We start from the raw sequence: 24044 nt of genomic DNA, 5'->3' as shown, positions 1-24044 counted from the left end.
GAAAAAAACCAAGTAATTCAAAAGACAACAAAAACCTTTAAGAGTCAATGTAATATATAAATATATGGAAAATAAATAAAATAATATTGAATAGGAACTGAGGGTAAAATTCCATACTCCGGGAATAAAAGCATGAGTTGTCAGGAGGCAAAAGAGGTATAAGGATAGGGAGACAACTTGGTCTAACAACAGTCCATACAGAGAGCACTGGAAGGTTTATTCCGTAAATCATAGCTGCAGCATGCTGTGGCTGTTGTGCATTCAGGCTACACAGAACAAGCCTGGTGTTTTGGACTCAAGGGCAAGGCTCCTCTTTTCCACCAAGCTCTGGATTACTCAGTTTCCAGAAGATAGACACAGTTCTGGCTTCCTGAGTTAAGTGGAGAGTACTGGCAAACTGGAGCATGCTTAGAAGAGGGTGACCAGAAGGCAAGGGATCAGGACACCTCACCGGCAATGCACCGGTGACAGACCTGAGGGTGGTGAGGACAAGCTGCCTCCAGAGGAATATGCTACAGGACACATGACCCATGTCTGCAAAGATGAGTAGGACTTGGTCTGGAAGGTGAAGCCAAGACCACCCAGCAAGAGTTGCCCTGAATCTAGGTGATTATCTTTCTGAGGAGTTGATCCCTACCAAGGACCCAGGGGCACAGGCTGCACTCCAGGGAACACCATTTGCTCAGACTAAGGGCTGGCAACCTTTTTCTTTTTTTCAATTTTTTCTATAAAGGGCAAGATACTATTTTCAGCTCTGGGGGCCGTAAGGTCTCCATGACACCTTCCACAACTTCTCAGTTCTACGGCAGTAGCACCAAAGCAGCCATGTAACGAAAGCATATGGGCAAGAATGTATTTGAAATCTGTCTTTACAAAAATGGGCGATGGACCAGCTCTGGCTCATGGGCCATAGTCTGTTAACCTGCCATACAGGCTATGATGCAAATGTGGTCCATTCGTCTGGTTGTGGGACATCTAGAATTGTTCAGATAAGGCTGGAGGATTGTGCACCAAGGATTTTAGAAGGTTGCAGTCCCTCCCTTTGGAGGAAAGATTAAGTCATCCTGATGTCTTCCTAAAAGTCCATAAAATGGTGTCTATAAAAAAGAAATAGAAAAACTAGATGATCTCACAGTCAGTTCTGACAGCAGCAGGCCTAGAACCCAGACCTCCTGGTTCCTAGTCTTACCCTCCTTCACCAGAGCTCACAGCTCCTAGGCCTGGCATCCCTCAACTTGGTGGACATTCTGAAATCTTCTAAATGCCAGTTAGCCAATCACTAGCCAGTCACCGCTTTCTCAGAGACCTTCCTGTATTGACGCCCATGTCTTTTCTGCCTTAGCGACACACGCAGACCACCCAGTAGCATCTGTATGATTCTTCCCTTTGGAAGCTTAGAGTAGTTGGTAGAGAGTGAAGGTCATCTACAAGAAGGGAGTCCTGTAGAGCCTGGGAGGTGGGACCAGACCTTCACCCCATGGCTCTATGTTTCCAAGCTATCACCCTGAGTCAAGGGGAGCACAAGAGTTGACTCAAACAGTGAGAAAATCTGGATCCTGGATTCAAACGTATCACTACAACTTACTTATCCGAGTACTATCTTTCAGGATGGATCCTGGATTCAGACATGTCACGATGACTTACTTACCTGAGTACTATCTTTCAGGACACATGAATCTATAATGTAGGTCAAACCTCACACATACCACACAGGACTAATGACAACTTTACTGTGGCCTTCTGAGGACTCAAGATCACACACCAAAATCTCCAAATCTGAGGATGGTTTCTGTAAAAACAGTCCTCAACAGGGGTTTTATATTTGAATAGACAGCAACATATATACAAGAAATTGATCTCCACACACTGTACCCACTTCATGACCAAAAGCCCCCCCCCCCCAAATATGTGACCCTTCTGTTACAATCTTGACTATATTTAGCTTATTCTTTGGAACAAATAGAACTTGCTCCCACTTTGGTGCCTCTAATACAATTTTGAAGCTCGTTAGCTTTGGTTAAAAGGTCTGTGGAACAAAGTCTCACAGAGAGCCTTTTAAAACCATTTGCTGAAACTACATTTTGATCATTATAATAATGGCCAATATTTTCCAAGCACTGTGTGCCAGCTCTTCTTACACACTTTTTCATGTGGCTTCCCAATGTCCCGTGAGCTGGTTTCTGTAGCACAGATGAGGAGATGAAGATGTGACCTCCCTAAATGCTGGCCAAAGTCATACTGCTCCTGGAACTCAGATTCAAGCCCCAGGAGTCTGAGTATGAAGCCTGTACACTGCTGTCTGCTGCACACACCTGGGTCTCATCCTGCTCCCTCTGCATGGACAACCTTCCTCAGGTACCCTCATGGCTCCCTTCCTCACTCACCTGGCTATCTGTTCAATGTCATTTCAGAGAGGCTATCCCTGACAATCTGCCCAGTCTGAAACAGTACCCCCCTCCCTGCTCTCTCCTCACCCGATTTATTGCTTCATTTCCACATTTTTTTGCAGGAAACTTTATACTTTTTTGTAATACAAAAGAAAAATGCTATTTATCAAATCTTTCCTTTTGAAACTTCTACCCTATTGTTACATAGACTCAAAGACAGAGGTTATGGCTGCTTTTTGCTACTGGTAGCCAAGAGGCCTGAAAACCAAAGCTAGGTGACCCCCTTGGCACTATCAGATGATGGGTTAGCATGTCCAGCCATGAACAAGCACTCATCCTGGGCTTTCTTGGCCAACTCAGTGGCTACTAACAGCCCTCTACTTTAGGGAACAACAGTCCTCCCTACATGGCAGTCATGGGCCAAGAGCCACCTTCTTAATCCTCACAACATTCCCAGAAGTACAGAGAAGGCAATTTCTCTTCATCACCATGTTACTCTGTTTGACAAGGGCCAAAAATGTAAGGAGAGACCAGAGCTCATAAATGTCACCTGGAGAACACCCAATTGGTATCCAGAGAGCCACTGAAGAGAAACCACTGGAACTTCAGTCAAGTAGTCTCCTATATTTCAGTGTCAGATACCATCAGATCCAGCTTTTACTAATCTTCTCTTTGCCCTAACCCAAATGAACCCTGAAATAAAGTCCTAAATATTTACTTTGTTCTGCTCATCTTGCCACAACTTGTTCAGCTCATATTAACCATACTTAATGAAAGCAATTATTGAGAAAGTTCTATTAGCATAAAGTTTAGACAGGTTAATGACTGTCTTCTCTTGAGAGCTGAGCTCCACGGCACAGGAATTCCCCTCCCTACTTCTGAGTGAGAAGGTACCGTGAGGGGTCAGGCAGTTTCCAGACTTCTTCAGTTTGCTGTGACGAGGGCTGCATGCCTTCCACCATGTGATTATGAAAATTCCTTCTAGGCTAATTCCTACAGGTTACTCCTATCCCTCTCCTATCCCTAGATGGCCAGAGAGTTTGAAGTTCGTGCCTAAGGCCAAAAGGTCAGGCAAAACCAACAGGTCCTCTTGAACTAGTATGACAGAAGCTCTAGGCTGAGGGTCAGGAAAGGTATTATAAGCACTGCCAATACTCCCTTCCTTCTCCGCTACACAGTGTGGCCCTTTGTTTACAACAGAAACTCTAGTTTCTTACCTGGCTGCCTTTCCACTGCCTGACACAAGTCTTGGCATCATCCAATGTTGGCTGTATAAAACATACAGTGTTTGCCATATTATATTTGTGCCTCCTCCCTTTTAACAAGTCTTAACCCCAAAAAGCAGGATCTGTAGGTAAGTGGGGTTAAGAACTGTGCCAGACTCTCAGATGCATTAACTCACTGCATCCTCAAGGGCACATAAGGATAGTGTTGGCATCACTATCTCCACACAGAGCTTGAAGCTGAAGCCCAGTGATGGTAAATAAGATGCCAACGGTGAGTAAAAAAGGAAGCCAGGAGTTCTGTTCAAGACTGTATAATGCCAGACCAGGTCTGGCCTGTGACTGCCAAGTAACTTACAGAAATCACTTTTCCCAGGTTCCTATACTATTTTCTCTATAAAATACAACATTACAACTAGGTAGTTTACACATTCAATAAGCACTAATCATGTACTGCTACACTCTGGCTCAGAGGCCAAGCCTCAGGGTCAGGTTAAGAATTGCATGTCCTAAAAGCCACGAGTTACTGTGCTCTGATTTTGTGCCCAGCCTCAAGTGTTTCCCATGTATGAACTCAATCCTCACAATGATCCCATGGCACAGGTACTTTATCCCCATTTTACTGATGATGAAACTGAGTTTATTCAAGGACACACAGGCAGGTGGTGGTTTGAGATTTGAACCCGAGGTGGCAGGGTCCAGAGTCTGTGTCTGAACCACAATCCTATGGCTGCCATTCAATCTTGTGCAAACGCCTCCCCTGTTGTTGGGGGGACAAGTCCTTTACTTGATTCTCACTGTGGCTCTTCTGTAATGACTTTTAAGAGCCCATCTCTAGCTGCATGGAGGTAGAGAGCAAGTTCCCACTATTAATGCTGACTCTAAAAGCTCACCAACATGGAACATCAAGACAGCTTAAAACCAGCTAATAGTATAGCTGGCCAACTCTGATGAGGCAAATCAAAATGCAATTTAAACCCTCCATCGACCCCAGACACATAGTCCCTCTGCTGCCTCTGTCAATGCCACGGGTCCTCAGCTTGACATGAGTTGACTTGGGTGCTATGATCCTGCTCGTGAGATGTGCTGAAGGTCCAAAGGCCAAGGAGACCATTCTGGACAGTAATGGAAAGGACATCTGCTGCCCAGAACTGTGGGGTGGCTCAGCCACTCTTGGGCCACACATCTAACTGGATGCCCCTTTGCTTCCTTTTTAAACTCAGCCAACAATTTCAGATCACCTTCACAATACAGGCTGCTTTCTCTCTTCTTTTTCTGAGACACACCAAGAAGGCAAAAAACATCAACAAAACCTAACAACTGATTTTCATTTAGGTTGCCTAATTTTAGCAGCTATGGATCTACAAAGTCAAAAGCAGAGCTTAAAAGGAAATCCATCAAAATCCCCACAAGCATTCATACCTAAGAAACTGTTTTAACCACCCAGAGATAGACACAGCCCCCTGCTCCCATCGAAACAACTTTATTCTACAATTTTTTCTGAATTTTTAAATCTCAGGCTCCAGACTGCCTCTTTGAGACATGTGTCAATAAAAACAGGTAAAGGACGGAATGGGAAAGACAAGGGAGTATCCGTGGGAAAGCATATGCTCTGCTGTGGCTGTGGAATGTCTAATGAATCAATACCATATGCAGACTGATAGTACAACTGTATACATGTACCCGATTTAGCCAAATTAAGAGCAAGTGGGATCTGTCGCCTTCTGATTAAAGCAAGACTATTTCAGCCTGTCCTATCTCCAATCCACTGAACAGCCCCATATAGAGGAATTTTCACCAACAAAAGCAAAGTGCATGGCCAATCCCATAGTACAGGTTCCTAAGAGCTCCTGTCCTTCACCAACCTCAAGAGGCTGGGGAAAACAGCATTCCTCACTGCGATACATACTCTGACTTACTGAAATGAAAAAAAGCCATGTACTTCTTGAAGGTTGAGTACTAAGTCTAAAGGATTAGTGGGTTCCCACTTTTCTGCAAGGACTACTCATTGATAGTCATCTCTACTATAGCTCGTTAGAAGTGTTTAAATCCTACTTACATAACCAGCCACCAAGAGTTACAAGATAAAGTCTTGTTATGTAACCCTAGTTTTCTTCAAAGTGTAGCAAAGCAAAGGCATTTCCCCCCTTGAACAAGATAACAGTCAACTGCAATGCAACTTTCCAGGTGCATTGGGGGATTCTAAAAGTATTCACTTAATTGTCAAAGCAGGCCAGTGGCAGACACACTGATCTAGAACTGATCACGTGGCCATCACTGTCACGATACAAGTTTTAGGACAGCAGCTGACCTGGTTCATGTCCCGGAGAGGAAGAAGTACATTCACTTGGACTCCTACTGAGATCCTGCTATTTGCCAGGCTCTCACTTAGGTACGGGGTTCAAAAGAAAAATGCAGGATATTTTGCCCATGCCTTCAAAGAGCTTAGAGCTTGGCTGTGGAGACAGATAAAGTATGGGAAGGTCCAAAGATGTACATAATAACAGTTGTGAAAATACAAAGCAAGGGCACCAGAAACTTCTGAGGCTGGAGGGGATCTCAGGAAGGCTTTTTATGGGAGCCAGTGCTTCAGAGGAGTCTTGGAAAAGCTGATAAAGAAGAACCAGGAAAGCAGAAGGGCATTCCAGGCCGAGGACAGAAACAGGTAAATGTATAACAGCATAAATAAATAGCAGGGTGTAGGCGAGGCAAGGTCCCCGCAAGGCTGTGCCACATTCAGCCATAACAGCAGCATTTCGAATGGGAGAAGGAAGGTTAACATTCTGGAAGCTTCGTCTTCTGAACCACCAAGGAAAGAAAAGTTTGAGTCAGGCTTAGGACAATTCTGATGAGATCGGGCGCGTTCAAGGTGGTATGGCCGCAAACGGTTTAGGACAATTCTGGAAATCCAAACCAATAATGTGACGTGGGTCTCTGGTGGTCATACCTATTGTATCTGCTGCCTGGACTCTCTTTAAGGACTTTTCCCCCCACCGTGAAACCCTGGGGTGACCTGCACGATTCAGAGATACCCAATCAAGATGTCATCGAGTACTGTGACTAGATCATGGATAGGCATATACAGCAAGCCAAGATGATCTGAACCACACCCCCTCAAGAACGTTGCCAGCAACCTAGACCCCCCAGTGACCATTTCAACCACCACCCTGAGAAGATGGCCTTAGAATGAAGCCAAATCAGAAGGCAGGGCAGCTCAGCATCATCTCTGGAAGTAGTAGTCAACTGCATGGGCCCCCAACTCCCTTTCCATTTAAGATTTTTTGCCTTTTTTAAAGAGATTATTGACAAACACATGGGTATCCTGCTAAGCCTTTAAGTACCGACAAAAAGGTCCATTTGGGAACTGTAAATTTAAAGCACTCAAATGAACTAACACATACAAAATTATTTTCTAATCTATACATTACACAAATATTAGTTATTTGTGATATTCTAATAACTAGTTACTGCAATTTCCATTCTTACATCAACAAAATAAAAGCTACATCGATGTGGCTTGTAAACTGTAATTAACACTCATTTAGTGCTAACTTTGTACCAGGCATATGTCTGACGTAGTTTACTTAATCCCCATCAACAACTCCCATGAAAATGGGCACTACTATTATTTCCCCAATTGTACAAACGAGGAAAGAGGGCCATAGAAAAGTTAAGAAAGATGCCCATGGTCACAGAGGCATTAAAGTGGTGGAGCTGGGATCTGAACTAGGACAGCCTGGCTCCAAACCACTGCCTTCCATGAAGCCTTTCAAGTCCTGAGCACTAGAACCAATGTTCCAACTTCCTTTAAACCGATCCTCCTTAAACAAATGGCTTGCAGTAAAGCAACCCACATTAACACATGGCTACTGTCCTCACAAGATCCTGTCTTTGTGGGCTTGTTTCCTCAATAAAGGCATCACTTGGTCATGATGACAGCAGCCCCCCCACCCCCCCGCCTCGATCTCTCCTGTCGTCCACCAGTGTCCTGACATCACCTCCACCTGACTCAGGTCTCTAATCCCCCTTCCCTTGGGCATCATGCACATGCCTCCTTTCAAGCCTTCTCCTACCCACTCCACTAAACTCTCTCACCTGGCTTCCCCCTTTAAAGCACCCCACTTCCACTTGGCCACTAATTCTTCTCCAAAAACTCAGGTCTCATCTCATTGTCCTCCTGCTTTATTTAAAGTCTCCTCAGTTGTCACTGCCTCCATAACCAATACAAACTTCTGAGTTTTACTCTTCACAGACTCCCTCAACCTACCTTGTTCAGGATCATCTCTTTTTTTACTGCTCCAAATATGCTATGTAAGTTGTTTCACACTGTAAAGGGGATCTTGGGGGACCTGTCTTGTTTCCCTTACCTTATTTAATTTACTCTCTCGTGTCTTGATAATTATATACTCTGCGTAAAATTAATAAAATAGAATTTCCTCTAACCCATTCCTGTAATTTAAATCTACTCTCTCAGACTACTTTGCCATCATTATTCTGAATTAGCGGCTCTTTCATGAAAAGAAATAATTACCTTCTATAGAAGCAGGAGTAAAATGCACGTTGCCAAAAATTTACTGGAGTGGGTCCAGGAAAGGAGTTTCTTAAAGGTCAGGATCCCAAGAGCCTTCCAAGAGTTTATAAAAATCTCTTTCTTGGAGGTCTCAAAGATCAGTTGCAAAGCTAAAAGTGGTTGGGGCTGAGGACTTGCCAACAGCCTTGCAAGGAAGAGATATTTTTTTTAAAGATTTTATTTATTTATTTATGAGAGAAAGAGAGAGAGAGAGAGAGAGAGAGAGAGAGAGAGAGGCAGAGACACAGGCAGAAGGAGAAGCAGGCTCCATGCAGGGAGCCCGATGTGGGACTCGATCCCGGGACTCCAGGACCACACCCTAGGCCAAAGGCAGGTGCTAAACTGCTGAGCCACCCAGAGATCCCGAGAGAAGGATATTTTATGTGTCAGCCGGCCCATCAGCTGAGCACAACATCCTAGCATCTTTCTGCACTGGTCTTAAGTGAAACACCAGATTCCAATACTACCTTGTAGATCAGGGCTCCTCAACCACCGTACAATTGATACTTTTAAAAAATGTTTATTTATTCATGAAAAACACATAGTGAGAGGCAGAGACATAGGCAACAGGAGAAGCAGGCTCCCTGTGGGGAGCCTGATGCGGCACTCAATCCCAGAACCCTGGGATCACAACCTGAGCCAAAGGCAGATGTGTGACCACTGGGCCACCCCAGGTGCCCCTACAATTGACATTTTGGGCTAGAGAGTTTGCTATTGTGGGGGCTAGCCTATGCACTACAGAATGTTTGGCAGCATCCTTGGCCTCTTTCTACTAGATGCCAATAGTACCTCCTAGATGTCAACCAGAAATGTCTCCAGACATCACTAAGCACGGCCAGGGGGGTGGAGGGGTTTGCAAAATTGCCAGCAGTTGAGCATCAGTGTTATAAATATCCATGCTCATAAGGTTAGCATCACTTCTCTCGAACTGTAGTTCTCTTTCTCTTCCTCCTCCTGCCCTCCTTTCTCCTTCTTCATGACAAAAATCAAAACACCCTGACCACACAAAATGAAAACCACACCAGCAATGACATACATTTTTCTAGGAAGATACCAAAAGAATTATCTCTGACAAGCAGCCAAGTATTTAGTGCTGCCCTTATAAAGAATGAAACTGGAAACGACATGCACATGTAGATATACATGTAGATGTAGAAACAACTGTGTTTCCCACTCATGTTAATAAGAAAGCACCCAGCCCTCTCCTGTCTGCCCAGCCATCTGGGGTGCCACACACTGGCCATTACCTGATCCCCAAAAAGCCACCTGTGGAGCTGGGCAGGGGGTTGAGGCACTTTAGGTGCTTACTCCAACACAACTGGTAACATGTGGACCCAAGTGAGAAAACCACACAGATGCAAGTTAATTTCAAGGTTCATTAGCAGCACAAAAGGGGGAAAATTGCACTTCCAAATGCAAGTCCTGAAACTCAGCAGGGACATTTTTCATTTTCAGTTTTTAAATGGTAGAATAATAATTATGGTTCTTTTTACTGAGAACAGCATCCAAGCTCAAATACATTGCACTTCACCTGCAGATACTGTGATACTACACATACTACACAGTGTGTGATTATTGACGTTTGTGAAATGTAGGCCTGGCTAAAGTTTGGTTTAGACTCACTATTGGACATCAGCCTTAATGTTATCATCAGGTTGTGCCTTATAGCTAACCCTCAATGCTGGTGACTTATTCAGCTGATGTGAATGACAACTAGTTCTTTAAAGCATAAGTAAATAAATGCAGAGGTACACATGCACTCATGCCCCACACCCCCAACTGATGGAAAGAGTGCCCATTCCCTAACATACTATCATCTAGAGTTGTAACCATCACATTCCATGAAGACTCCACAGCATGGAAGCATTTGTGGGAAGCTCAGACATGACAGATTAAAAAAGCAAAACAAAACAAAACAAAACTCTACTTCATAGGTGGTGTTTGCTAAGGTTTGAGTAAGGGAAATGAGATGCCAAGCTCCATTTCCATGCAAATCCCATAAGCAGAAATGGAAAAGAGGAACCGAAAGGAGACATTCCTTTTAGCAATGAAACCACATGTTGTCCCCTCCAGCACAATCCAATCCCAGGGGGCATTTATTGTGTACTTTCAACAGGTAGGCTTTGGACAAGGCACTATGGACAAAACAAAGATCAAATGGACATTGTCAGGCGTCAAAAGGCAAGCACTTTCATTATCACAATTTTTTTTTTTACCTTTCCTCTATGTTGCACATGGCAAAGAACAACAGATCCAATGCTATTCACTCTGCTTCATAATTTAAGATCATAAAAGTAGAGAAAAACAGAATCGGTCTTTCCAAAAACAAATGCCTCATTCTGAAAGTGTATAATTTTGGCAAAGATTCAAGTTCTTTCAAGGAGTAGAAACTGATTTGCTATGTGACTGGTTGAAGGGTGGGGATATTTTAAAATCTGGATTTTTGTTTCTTCGATTCATTTTCGTCTTCCAGAAGATAAACCAAGCTCAAGAACGCAGTTCGAGCTAATTCTTGATTTCAATGGAGTTCATTTCCAGCGAGATTTCTCGAGGGGAACATTCCCTTCACAGAATAAAAAAGCCCAAGAGTGATAAATTTGGAAAGAAAAGCCATTTTGGATACAGGGTACAGAAAACACAGTGAAACAGAGGAAGGGCACACGCATACACACGTATACAGAGCTATGCCTAAAAAGAAAATAAATTTAGGGAACCCTTCTTCAACTGCCATGGGTACCTAATTTAGAAGCAGTTTAGAGCCAACCAGAAGATATATCAGCAAGCAATAAGACACAACAGTAAGCAATCAGAAACATCAGCGAGCAATAAGACACCAGAGTAAGCAGTAAAGACACACCAGGGAGAACATTTCTGAGCAATTACCACATGTCTTAATGCAAAAAGAGAGAAAAACTTCACTCAGGATTGGAACCCTCTAAAAATGAACACTCTCCAGACTCCAGAGCAGGGGTCTGGGGACAATATGGCCATGGATTGGAGAGAGGACAACAAAAGCAATAAATGGTTTTTTCCTGAACAAGTGTACAAACTTACATTTTATCCTTCTCTTTGGCATCCTAATCTACAGACAGGGCAAACAGTTTAGAAATAGGTTGTTCAACTGACAAAATATAAAGCCCTCCTCCCTACTCCCTCATGTCTACATCCACTGTGGCCATTAAGGCCTAAGGGAGGACTGCCCGTGCACACAGAGGGACAAGCTTGTTTTTACACAGGCTGGCCATAAAAACAGACCCTTAAGACACAGAGAACTTCCTTAGTAGACAGGTTATTAAATATCCCAGGAAACTGTCAGCTCTCTAGGAGCCTCTAAGAAAATGGCAGCGTATTTTTCTAAAGTTGCCCATTTGTGATGATTTACAAACGAGAGCCAGGAAGATGGAGCCAACACTCACAACCTCTTCTCTTAATGGTGCTGGGTCTTAAGCTGAGCCCAGGGGATTTCTACACTAAAGGTATCCCCCTTCCAAACACTTCAACTCCATAAAACCTGTGAAACCAGTAATGCAATCATAGACATTGAGAAGACAGAGTAAAATCATGTGCCTCCAAGGATCACAAATAGTAACTGGTATTTCCTGGATAGTTGCTGGATGTTAGTTTCCTCCTCTTCCTGCCAATTATTTCCTGAGTCACAATCCATTTTTAATCTGTGTCTCTTTCATGAGGACCCTATGCCTCAATACTACCTACTTTCAAAATGTACCTTCCTATGAGAAGCCTTACATGGCCACCTTTTATGGGATTTTATGCATATATACTATCTTCTTAATTGGTCATTAAAAATCTCAGAGTGTAGCATATACAAAAGGTGCAAAGGAGTGACAATGAGGTTAATTACTAAAGGCACAACTCTAAATTGGCTCCCTTCTCCTCCTGCTCCACCCCCACAAAACACACAAAATCCTTAAGGTCCTTTAAATACTAGTAAAAACAGAGTACCCTTATACACATGAGCCTAAGTTCTAAAAATGAACTAAGTCCATTCAAACTATCCAATAATAAAATTCACACACACACACACACACACACACACACACACACAAAACAGAGTACCAGTGGCACATGGAAAGGAGACCCATCAGACCCAACAACTTAGAAATCGTGCTCAAGAGGGGTTAATGGAGTAAGCTAACTAACTCAATACATGGAGTTAGGATCCCACTTGAAAGAAGGAGCCACCGACTCCCTCCCAATTCACTCCTGAAGTTCTATCCACCGTTCTGAACCCAGGTACCTGAAGCCCAGGCGGTGTGAGTCTCCCTGTGAGCCTGGCACACAAACAGGACAGAGTCAGCAAGATCCCTTCTCAGGGCAGAGAATGACAACGGACTTATTTAGATGGGCCGTATACGACAGAGGCCGTGGGAAGCAGTGAATGTAAAGGCAGACAGAGCACCCCACTCCACCTCTGGAAACAGGAAAACGCAGAACTGCCAGGAAATCAGATAGGACCTTTTCAGTAGAGTTTCCTACTGGGGACGGGGGTGGAGGAGTGGAGGTTGGAGAGGCATGGGTTCCATTTATTAATAAGCAGCTCAACACAGTGGGAGGTTTTCTTGTCTAATTACAGAAGCTGTTGAAAACTGCAGGGAAGATAGGATTTATGGCCCAGATGACACTGCCTCTGTGTTGTAATTAAAAGTTATTTTTAATACCTTTCTTGGGTTGGACACTTTGGATTATTAGAAATATATTTTGTGATTTAACACTTGCTAAAGGGCAAAGAACATAACAGAAAGGTAATACAACAAGCTTGCATAATGTGAAACAATTAAATGTTTTGACACTAGGAGGTAGGAAAGGAGAAGAATCTCTCCTGCTAAAGTCCGTACATTTCTATAATGCAAGTCAGAGGTAGAGAGAAACCAAAAAGTACACTAAATTAGATTTTCAAAGTATCCGAAAGCAACCCAGCCCCTTATTTTATCCATTCGCTAGAGTTTGGATACCACCACCAGAAATGCAGACAACTCATCTACAACCATTCACCCAAAGCACCTTATCCTAATCCTCGGGCTCTGCTTTGTCATCCTAACAAGGACAAGTCCTGGCTAAATACAGAGACCCAGAGACTAACCCCAGGACAGTGCGATAGGGGTATCTGACACAAGCCATAGGCAATACACACTGTACGTGATTTGAGCTTTTTATTTAATCTATTCTTCTTCTCTCATCCAAGAGTCTAGTTTTAAGAAGGGACTAGACTAAATCCACCCCAGGGAGAAACGCAGGTTGGTGTCCATGAGTGGGCAGCAGAATCAGCCCAAGATCGGGTGGGGTCCGTTTATTTCATCAGTGCCATTTCCAGAATTTGCATCTCCCCATATACACATAGGAGGCATTTTCTGCAATCATGGCTCTTCTTTAACAATGGGAAGGAGAGAATCTATTATATGGAACAGATTTTTGAAACTGACAAAAATGAGGAGGAGAAAGGACCTCCAACTGGCATGAGCTTCCCAGATAACCTCTCTATTTCACTTATCCATGCTATGAATCTTCTCATTAAAAGTGAATTCCAGGAGCTCATTATGTGAAATATGTCACAGAAGCCACCAGGATTACATATCATGATGAAACTTTAAAAGTCTTTTAACAAGTTAATCAAAAACAAATTCAAAATCAGCTTTAGAGGGGCTGTACCAAGTTTATGGGATTGATACCAGGAAGAACCACTGTGCTCCTTTATTCTCTTCCTGGTTCAAAGCAGGGTCTGACTCCACGTCAGGACACACAAGTGCCGTTCTTACCTGCCACATTAATTTTCTCAAGTGCTACCAAGCTGGGAACAGCCGTAGTGGAGTTGGTCGAGTTTGTCCCTGTGCCATTGACAACAAGATTGTCCACTTTTGACTCTAACTTGCCAATGCGCTGCAAGATGTTATCCAACAGCACAGCAAGAGTTTTCTTCAGATCTGTAAAAGAAAATGCAGATAGTTGAAAAATTCTTTGGCCTCTGTATGTTTGTCTGCTGCATGCGTGCGCTTGCTCTCTTGCTCTCGCTCTCCCTCCTCCTCCTCTCCGTCTCTCTCAGACATGGAGAACAGAAAGTGGCACAGTGAAGAAGTACTATCTGAAGACATGTCCTAACAAACCCTATCTTGTAGATGACAGAGACCATCTTCAAGTGGTCAAGACAGTACAAATCGGTCTCTTCTACGATGTGAGTTTGGCAGTAGGTGACATAAAATTATTTCCAGCCACTAGGCTGATCGAGAAAACCCAGTATTCCTTAGCATTCAGTCAAAGCACTCTGTTAAATTCCTCCTTCCTACAGCATAGTAGTCTGACCTAGAGAATGACAACCCCAAAGTGCAGAAAGGCCTTGAAGTAGCTTTTGGATCAAGTTCATTGTCATTGGGACACCTGGGTGGCTCAGTGGTTGAGCATCTGCCTTTGGCTCAGGTTGTGATCTTGGGTTCCTGGGATCAAGTCCCCGCATCAGGATCCCGGCAGGGAGCCTGCTTGTCCCTCTGCCTATGTCTCTGCCTCTCTCTCTCTATCTCTCATGAACAAATAAAATCTTTGAAAAGAAAGTGGTTATTTTTAGTGCTATATCCTTCAGTACATCCCAATTGTTTCCCAAGTCTTTATTTCTGTTGGTTACTTATGGTAATACTTAATAAAAACTCTAGTTCCCAATTCCAGGCATGCTGGATAACTCAGAAGTAACTATAAGGAGATTTAGAAAGATACTTAAATTAAGACCAGATTCATTCATTCATTCATTCATTCATTCAAGAAATATTTACTAAACAACTACTGTGTGCCAGGCACTGTCCTAGATGCTGGGGATATTCTCTCATGGTGCTTACATTTAAGAGTTGATTCCCTTTTCTACACGTGTGACTGTGGGTTAAATGCTACTTCTCTCAGACAAAATTATATACACTTTACCCTCATATATACATAAGCATTTACTAAGTTTGTACACGAGGTATTCCACACACACAAGAAGATTAAGCTTCTCTCTTCTGGAAACACATAATCAAAAGAAGATACATTGATTTGCACATGTGAGGAAGGCAGAAGGACAACAGGCTGGCCACCCATGTGAATAGAATCCAGCCTCATTAATGAGCTGGGAGTGGTTCAGGGGAAAAGTGCATAGGTGTGGGTAGCAGGATATGGAAAGTCCTGAACTGAGACAAATGCAAAATTGCCACTTTCCCTCCTACTGGGAACAGGGCAAACCTGCTTTGAGTAGGTGATCTCATCTGGCCAGGAAAGAAGCACACACCAGATCAGTTCACCAACCCCAAGACACAGCCAACCAACCTTGACCCTCAGCCGTAAGGCACTCAGGCTGTCTGTCCTATGTTGTCAAGTGGAGAGGAAAGCCATTAAAACAGAGACAAAGTGTGGGATTAACATGCAAGTCTGTAGTGTGGCTTACAAATGGGAGGCATGGTTGGAGCAGACCAAACATTACAAGCAGAACCAAACCCACACCTTTGTCCTGAAAGTCTGGTGAGTTCTGAGCTTGGCATAAGCGCAACCTCCCCACTACTCTCCCCAAACTGAACATCAGACTTCCTTACAATGTTAGCCTCTGTAGCAGTCCATTCATTCATCCTAACAAATACCTGACCGGGGCTATTTTTTGGTCTTCAGCGTGTCTTTTACCCACAGGTGGGAAGCAGCTGGCCACAACATTATAGCAACAGAGCTCAAAATAGCATTATAACAGAGAAGGGCAGAAAGGAACTAATGTTTCCTGGATACCTACTACATGCCACATAGAAATCTAAGAAACCCCACGTTATCTTAATCTCCTCTGCGAGGCCGGTGAGGTACATGACTTCATTTTATATAGATGAGAACACGGAGGTTCCCGGACATGAAGTTATGTGCTCATGGCTATAGAGATAATTAACTGGAATGGGGACTTGAGTCAGGTTGGCCTAATTCCCTGATGCCTCAATGGACCAGCCAGAAGTCGAGAGCCAGGGTAGACAGAGAAAGAACTCAAGTGTGAAATTCAGTGTCTCTCATTCACAACATTGTGGTGAAGGGCCCAGACTCTGGAGCCAAAGTTTCTAGGTTTACGTCCTTATTTTTCACTCCTATTTCCTTATCTTTAAAAAAAAGTGATAAGAATAAGTCAACCTAGGGATATCTGGGTGGCTCAGTGGTTGAGCATCTGCCTTTGGCTCAGGTCATGATCCTGGAGTACTGGGATCAAATTCCACACTGGGCTCCCTGCAGGGAGTCTGCTTCTCCCTCTGCCTGTGTCTCTGCCTCTCTGTGTCTCTCAGGAATAAATAAATAAAATCTTAAAAAAAAAAAAAAAGGATAAGCTTACCTCTTTGGGTTGTTACGTGGACTCCATGAGTTAATATTTATAAAATGTTCGGAATACCACTTGGTGCATAATAAGCCCTATACAACTGCCTGCTACACATAAAAGTAAAAAATAAAACTGTCCTCTGGAAAACGCTCTCATCCTTTCTCAAGAAATCTCTTCCCAAGTGATGAAGGAGTTTATCACTTTATTGAAAGGGTCATGAGCTTGCTCTCCTCTAGGGGCTGCAGTGCCATGGTTAGCGTGACTCACCCTCTACCCCTGGCACATCCTTAACTGGTGTACGCAGGAGCCACCAGCTTTGCTCATATAATGAATCGAAAGCATCAACTGCTTCTCCAGAAACCTGAAGATTGCCAGAGACCAGCCATGCAGACAGGGGCAGTGGTACCACTGGGAGGTGACTGCAGTGTTAAAAAACCAAACTCCTCTAGCCTTTTTGCCTGGAGGCTCTATAACCAGTCAAACAGGCCACAAGTAAAAATGGCATTTAACTATTACCAGCGATTGAGATTAACTATACACAGAAGCCCTTCATTAGGGTTTCTTAGCTTTAACACTATTGACGCTTTGGGCCAGAAAACTCTTTGCTGCTGAGGGATGTCCTGGGCATTAAAGGTGTTTGGCAGCATCCCTGGCCTCGAGCACTGAATGACAGTAGCAGTCCCTCTATGTGACAACCAAAACACTTCCAGATGTTGCCAATGTCCCAATTTGAGAACCACTGAGTTAGGCATATTCTCTCAATCCTTTCTTCCTCACCGCCCCTTTGTATAGGAGTGTGAGGACAGTCACTGAATTTGCATTATGTATGACTTCCATTTGCTAAGGCACCGCTACAAATACAATGTGAAGTCCTTTATTTTTTTTTTATTTTCATTTTTTTTATTTATGATAGTCACAGAGAGAGAGAGAGAGAGAGAGAGGCAGAGACACAGGCAGAGGGAGAAGCAGGCTCCATGCACCGGGAGCCCGATGTGGGATTCGATCCCGGGTCTCCAGGATCGCGCCCTGGGCCAAAGACAGGCGCCAAACCGCTGCGCCACCCAGGGATCCCTACAATGTGAAGTCCAATGAAGGAATCAGCCCTCCTCCCTACAGAAGCTGACAGCGGCCCATTCCATGCCGATGGTCTCTCAAGGGCTGCTAACCTTCTGCAACTTTTTGTCTTTTTGTTAAAAGGCAAGAGGACTACTGTACAGAGTCCCCCCCAACCCGTAGTTATTGGTGATAGTCACTGGTGGAGCACACCCTACATAGAACATAAAACTGCTACATCAACATTAAGATTATATAAACAAATAGAAAGATATTATATTCCGTGCTCATGAACTGGAAGAATTTTATTAAAATGTCTATACTACCCAAACCAATCTACAGTTTTAATGTAATCACTATCAAATACCAACAATATTTTTCACAGAACTAGAATAATCCTAAAATTAGTATGGAACCACAAAAGACCTTGAGTAACCAAACCAATCTTGAGAAAGAAGACCAAAGCTGAAGGTATTATAATTCCAGATTTCAGGATATGTTATAAAGCTATAGTAATCAAAACAGTATGGTATAGGCACAGAAACAGGCACATAGATCAATCAACCAGAATACAGAGTCCAGAAATAAACCCACAATTGTATGGTCAATTAATCTATGACAAAGGAGGCAAGAGTATTCAATGGGAAAAAGGATCTTCAACAAATAATGTTGGGAAAACTGGACAGTTACATGTAAAAGGGTAAAAGTGGATTACTTTCTTATACCAGACACAAAGATAAACTTAAAATGGATTAAAGACCTAAATGTTAGATGTGAATCATAAGAACCATAGAAAAGAGCACAGGTATTAACTTCTCTGACATGGATCATAACATTTTTCTGGATATCTCCTGAAACAAGGAAAACAAAGGCAAAAATAAACTATTGGGAATACATCAAAATAAAAAGCCTGTGCACAGTGAAGGAAACAATAGACAAAACAAAAAAAATGACCTACTGAATGGGAAAAGATATTTGCAAATGATATATCCAATAGGAGGCTCATATCCACAACATGTAAGGAACTTCTACAACTCAATACAAAAAAGAAAAAACCCCACAAATAATTCAATTAAAAAATGGGCAGGAGACATCAACAGGCATTTCTCCAGAGAAAACATCCAGATTGCCACCAGACACATGAAAAGATGGTCAACCTCACTCATCATCAGGGAAATGCAAATCAAAACTACCATGAGACATCATCACCTCACACATGTCAGAATGGCTAAAATCACCAACACAAGAAACCACAAGGGTTGGTGAGGATGTGGAGGAAAAGGAACCTTCATGTACTGTGGGTGGGAATGCAAACTGGTGAAGCCACTGTGGAGAACACTATAGAGGTTCCTCAAAAAATTAAAAATAGAAATATAGTAATGATCCAGTGTACCAGTAATATGACTAACTGGGCATTTACTCTAAGAATAGGAAAACACTCATTCAAAAAGGTATATGCACCTCTCTCTTTATTGTAGCATAATTTATAAGAGCCAAATTATGGAAGCAATCTAAGTGCTCATTAATAGACAAATAAGAAAAATGTGTGTACACAAAGGAATATCCTATAGCTGTAAAAAAGGATAAAATCATGCCATTTGAGACAACATGGATGGAGCTAGAGAGTACTATGCTAAGTGAAGTACATCAGACCGAAAAAGACAAATGCCTTATTAAAAAACAGCAGAATCAGACCATACATAAAATGAACACCTGCCATACAGAAGGGAGTGCGGGATGGGCAAAATAGGTGAAGAGGAGTGGGACACACAGGCTTCCAGTTATGAACAGAATAAATCACAGGAATACATGGCACAGCATAAAGAATACAGTCATCATTACGGTAATAGCGATGTAATGGGAGAGATGGTAATTACACTAGTGATGAACACAGCATAATGTATGAACTCGTCAAATTGCTAAGTCACACACATGAAAGTAATGTAATATCGGGTGTCAACTCTATTAAAAGAATGTCAAAAAACAAGAAGGCAGTCTTCTTCAGTTCCTAAAATATAGTCACCAATAAGGGTGACCTACTATCTCTTGTTGATCACACCTATTAGAGAGTGACCTCTGTGCCTATGACATGGTACACATCAAAGGGAAGTCATGATGATAAGGATGCTGACGTGACCATACCTACTAGAGAATGACCTCTGTGACTATAGGACATGGTACACATCAAAGGGAAGTCATGATGATAAGGATGCTGACGTTCACTATCACAGCTACTACTCCGTACCGCTGCCACCACTGCTGCCACTGACTGAGTTCTATGCACCAGCTGCTGTCCTCAGTATTCTCATGGATTACCTCATGTGGTCCTGCCAAGGCAATATGAGGACTATATTATAGTTACCACCTCCATTTAATAAATTATAAACCACAACACTGAGAAGTGAAGAAATTTGCCCCGGATGATTGCAGATCAAGGATTCGATCTCAGTCAGGTTCCAGACCCAATGGCTCTTACCTACCATACCATACTGCCTCTTAAGAACCACTATGGACCTGCCAGCCAGCAAGCGTCTCAGACCTGCTGTTTCTGAACACACTTATCAGGGATTAACCTCTGGGCTTTTGCCATGTGGTTTTGTTAAATCCTATCCCAACCATCCTCATGACCCACTGATGCCACTGTTCTGTGATCAACTCCAACATTAAAAATAATGAAGAGTCTGCATTTCCATATCTTCTGCCACAAAATGAAAATGGAATATAAAGCAATCAAGAACTGTGGACTCTCTAGGCACCTTACCTGGATAGGCATGTTTTCTCTCCCAGGGTGAAAGAAAAGTTCACTTTCAATAAGCAGCTGTTTGAGTCACTATTTCAAAACAGTTCGACAGAATATAATAAAACACACAAGGGCAAAAATGTTGTCAAGCCCATCTTTGTGTCTTTATTAACTGGCACATCACAGCACTTGGTTACGTGTGTGTTACGTAAGTGAACAAATGAATGAATGAACCACCAAATAAATGGACTATAGTCTTCTCACCAATCAGGCTGAAGAAATTATACCTTTCTAGGTGATGAAACTATTTCTCACCTTTGCATTTTACAGTTAAACCTGCAAAACTGTATTTTATTACAATTTTAAATACCAGAACATTTTTTGTTTTAGTCTTAATGATAATCCATTTATCCAATAAGACTGTACACTCAAAGATAATTTCTACAGAGCTTAATAAAGAAATTAGGGCAGAAATATTCCTCCAAATTCTAGTGTAACATTTTTATATTTATCATTGTGTTTTACAGTTATTATAGCAGTAAAATGTGTCCTCAGCAGGATTACAATTTTCAATTACTAACAGGCTTTTAAAATTTTGTTTGTGCTTCAAAGCCTTAACTATAAAAATTTAATCCCAACACTACTACCACAATTCTGTATTCCTAAAACTTACTGTACATGATAAAGATGAGATCAAAGCAATTGAAAACATTTATACTGTTCTTCTGGGGAAAGTTCACTTTGCTTTCTATCATGCTAGAGGTGCTTTGATCAGGGGCGAGATCGACAAAAATCTCAGAACAGGTGCCTTGACAGCTTCTGTAAATTTTCATTTCCAGAAAGCACGACTCCAGGGGGTGAGGAGGGGCTGGAAGAGGCTGCCACATTCTGGAGCAGGACAGCAGAGGAGATTTCACTGCCAGCTAGATGAGCCTCTAGAGCTGGAGCCCAAGGAGATGGGATTTCAGGAGAAACAGGGTCCTGCTGATATAAAAAGCCCAAGAGTCTATAAACCTGTTGGTTAAAACTGTGAGACAGGGCAGCAAACCCCGAATGGCCAGATTACACAGGCAATTAGTATTTGAGGAATGATCAAAAAAGGGGGTGCTTGGGGCTAATGTGAGCCCGGTCTGTTCCCCTGGGACATGCTTTCAAAGCAGTGGTTACCCAGCCGGCTGTCCCCCAGGCCACCTGCACCTGGCTCTGTCCTCAAGGCACTCCATCGGAATCTACAGGACCCAGGAGTCAAAGGCTCTGGGCACAGCCACGATGGGCTGTTTAAGGTGTGGCCGGCATGATTTGCTGGCACAGAACCAACTGTGCAATGAGCAAGGACTTACACCTGAACTGCAAAAAAATTATTTGCATCCAGGCTTGCTCCTACTCCAAGTCCCTCTTCACCACGGCTGCCCCAAGCGACAGAGCGCCAATAAAGAACGGCTTCACTCGCTGCTCGGTGGAAACCAGCAAAGACAGGGCGCTAATGAGAAAGGAAAGTGCTAATGAAAAAAGAATTAGCCCCAACCTCTCATTTCCAAAGACTGCCAGAATGTCAAGTTTCATCAGTTATATATTTTTAATTTCAAAGTGACCTTCCCACAGAAAGACAATACAGTTAGAGTAATAAGCAAAATCCAGTCCATTCATTATGTACAAGGACGCTGTAGTGTTATTTACTATAGATAGGAACTGGACACTGCCCAAATGCCCAACAAAAAGATTAAATTACACGTGCCCATCCATTCATAAGATAGAATAAATCACTAGATTGGAACTGGGGGGGGGTGGGGCAGAGCAGGTGTCTTGTCATCTCTGTTGATCATCACTGGCTGCTAATATCAGGAGCTCACTGATTATTTATCCAATGGATGAGAAAAAAAAAAGTGTATGACCATTAGAAATATCTAATGGCATGAGAAATTACAAAAAAAAAAGAGTCTAAAAAGCTGCATATGAAATATTCCATTTAAAAAAAAAGAGCATATGTGCATGTATCTGCATTTTAAAAAAGGCCTGGAGGGAAATCAAAATTTATCTGGGTTTGAGAGTAAGGAGTATTTTACTTTTTATTCTTTATTTCTAAGAGTACAAAAAATGGGCATAGCATCATCCTGGCCCTTGTGCCTTTTACTGACAGCATCTTCTCTCTTGTGCTCAATAGTTTGGAAATGGTGACTCAGACAGCTGCTTCCGTTGAAAATGAACTTCTTTCTCTCACGTTAGCAGAGAAAACGAGCCTACCCAGGTCAAGCAATGAGAGTCCAAGGTTTTTCACTGCCTTACAGTCTATATGCTCTCAATTTTATATATATTACTTAAATGCTATTTGGAAATGCATCCTGGGCAGTGAATTCCACCCTCACAAAGATACTGGCCCCAAGTACCTGATGTCAGGTAATAAGACACCCCCGCCCCCAAACATCTCAGTGATGGGCCCTCACTGACTTCTTGTATTTGCATCCCTAAAGCCACCTAAAGTCATAAATGTGTTCTTCCCCCTGCAGCTGTCACAGGTGGGACTGAATAACCACCTCAAAGAGAAAGGGCAGCTCAGATGCTCAGTATTACTGACTATTGTTCTCTCCTGGGTCAGGCTGCAAGGGCAGACTTCAGCTTTGACTCCGATGTGTTCCAGAGATGAATGTTATTCCTGAGGTGCTATAGCGGCTGTTGCTAGTATTTCAAGGCATTTTCTAGGCAGAATGTGAGGGGAAAAAAATCACATCTTGGCCTGTTGATGACATCCAGTGTGTTATGGAATCTGTAAATATCCAGAATGGAGCTCTTGGGCTGTTCTCTCGATTTTCCTGACACTCGGCCAGCTGCGTGGAATCAGAGTCCAGCATTTTAGTCCTTTTTACAGAACAGAAATGGATTCAGGCTCTGAGAGGTCCAGCCCATCGTCACGCAGGGTCCTGACCTAATTCTGGGCCCACATCCCCCGCACCACCACCCTCTGAGAAAAGGCAGCCCCCACGCACTACCCCTTCTGGCTTACCACCTATACCAGAAACAGTGCCCTCCAGCAGTGCCCGTCTTCAGAGACAAAGTGAGCTCACCAAACCCAGCTCAGCTCCCAGCCCACAAAGGAAAGCCTTCTCTTTTGAACAGGGCGGTGACAATCACATCTCCTGTTTCTAAAATGCCAAAGTCACTCTGTGGAGCTAACATACTTTTACAAAGGGACCCAGGGAAGAGCCAAACAGCATGTCCCTGGGGCCGAGGGCAGCAGATCTCAACCCAGGCCAGTGTGGGGCCTTGCACTGGTGTTGTCAGGCCCAAGGAATTCCTGGGGACAAGCCTCACCTGTCCTTATCTAGGGGGACAGAGGCAAGCCTGCCTGCCTCCCTCTGGAGGAGAGTTTCCTTCCTCTCACGTCTTATCCCCTGTGAAGAACAGCTACCTAATAAACATTCCTGAAGCCCTGTGTCCAAACGTATAAACAACATCCACTTTACATAAACAGTTTTGGTTCGGTGGTAACAGATGCAGGTGCATGTAGGCCAAGGCTAGTGATAACTCACAATAATGAATGTGTTTCACTGATGTAGGTGCCTAAATAACCTCTGTAACATGGAATCCTTACAACCAGCCTATGAGGTGAACGAGATTATTTTATCCTCTATTTTATAAAAGAGGAAGCAGGCTTTTAAAACTTCAGTTACCTGCCCAAGGTCACAGACCCAGCAAGGAACCCCACAGCTACATAGAGACTCTCTAACGACCTTCCAGAATAAACGCTTGTTCCCGTGTCAGA

The 24044-nt window shown here is 43.1% G+C and overlaps 1 protein-coding gene across 5 annotated transcripts in view; it reads right to left on the bottom strand.

The window, feature by feature from the left end:
- Window positions 1–24044, bottom strand: part of MGAT5 (alpha-1,6-mannosylglycoprotein 6-beta-N-acetylglucosaminyltransferase) — a 286577-nt gene that overhangs the window by 179725 nt on the left and 82808 nt on the right. For all 5 annotated transcript variants that reach the window (XM_041739318.1, XM_041739321.1, XM_041739319.1 and 2 more), the window contains one exon: window positions 13955–14119. In XM_041739318.1, the coding sequence (XP_041595252.1) occupies window positions 13955–14119 (165 nt within the window). The remainder of the gene's footprint in view (window positions 1–13954; window positions 14120–24044) is intronic.

Source organism: Vulpes lagopus, chromosome 24 (genome assembly GCF_018345385.1).
Source record: "Vulpes lagopus strain Blue_001 chromosome 24, ASM1834538v1, whole genome shotgun sequence".
Lineage (NCBI taxonomy): Eukaryota > Metazoa > Chordata > Mammalia > Carnivora > Canidae > Vulpes > Vulpes lagopus.
The sequence above is the reverse complement of the archived record's forward strand: the minus strand, read 5'-3'. Positions and strand labels throughout refer to the sequence as shown.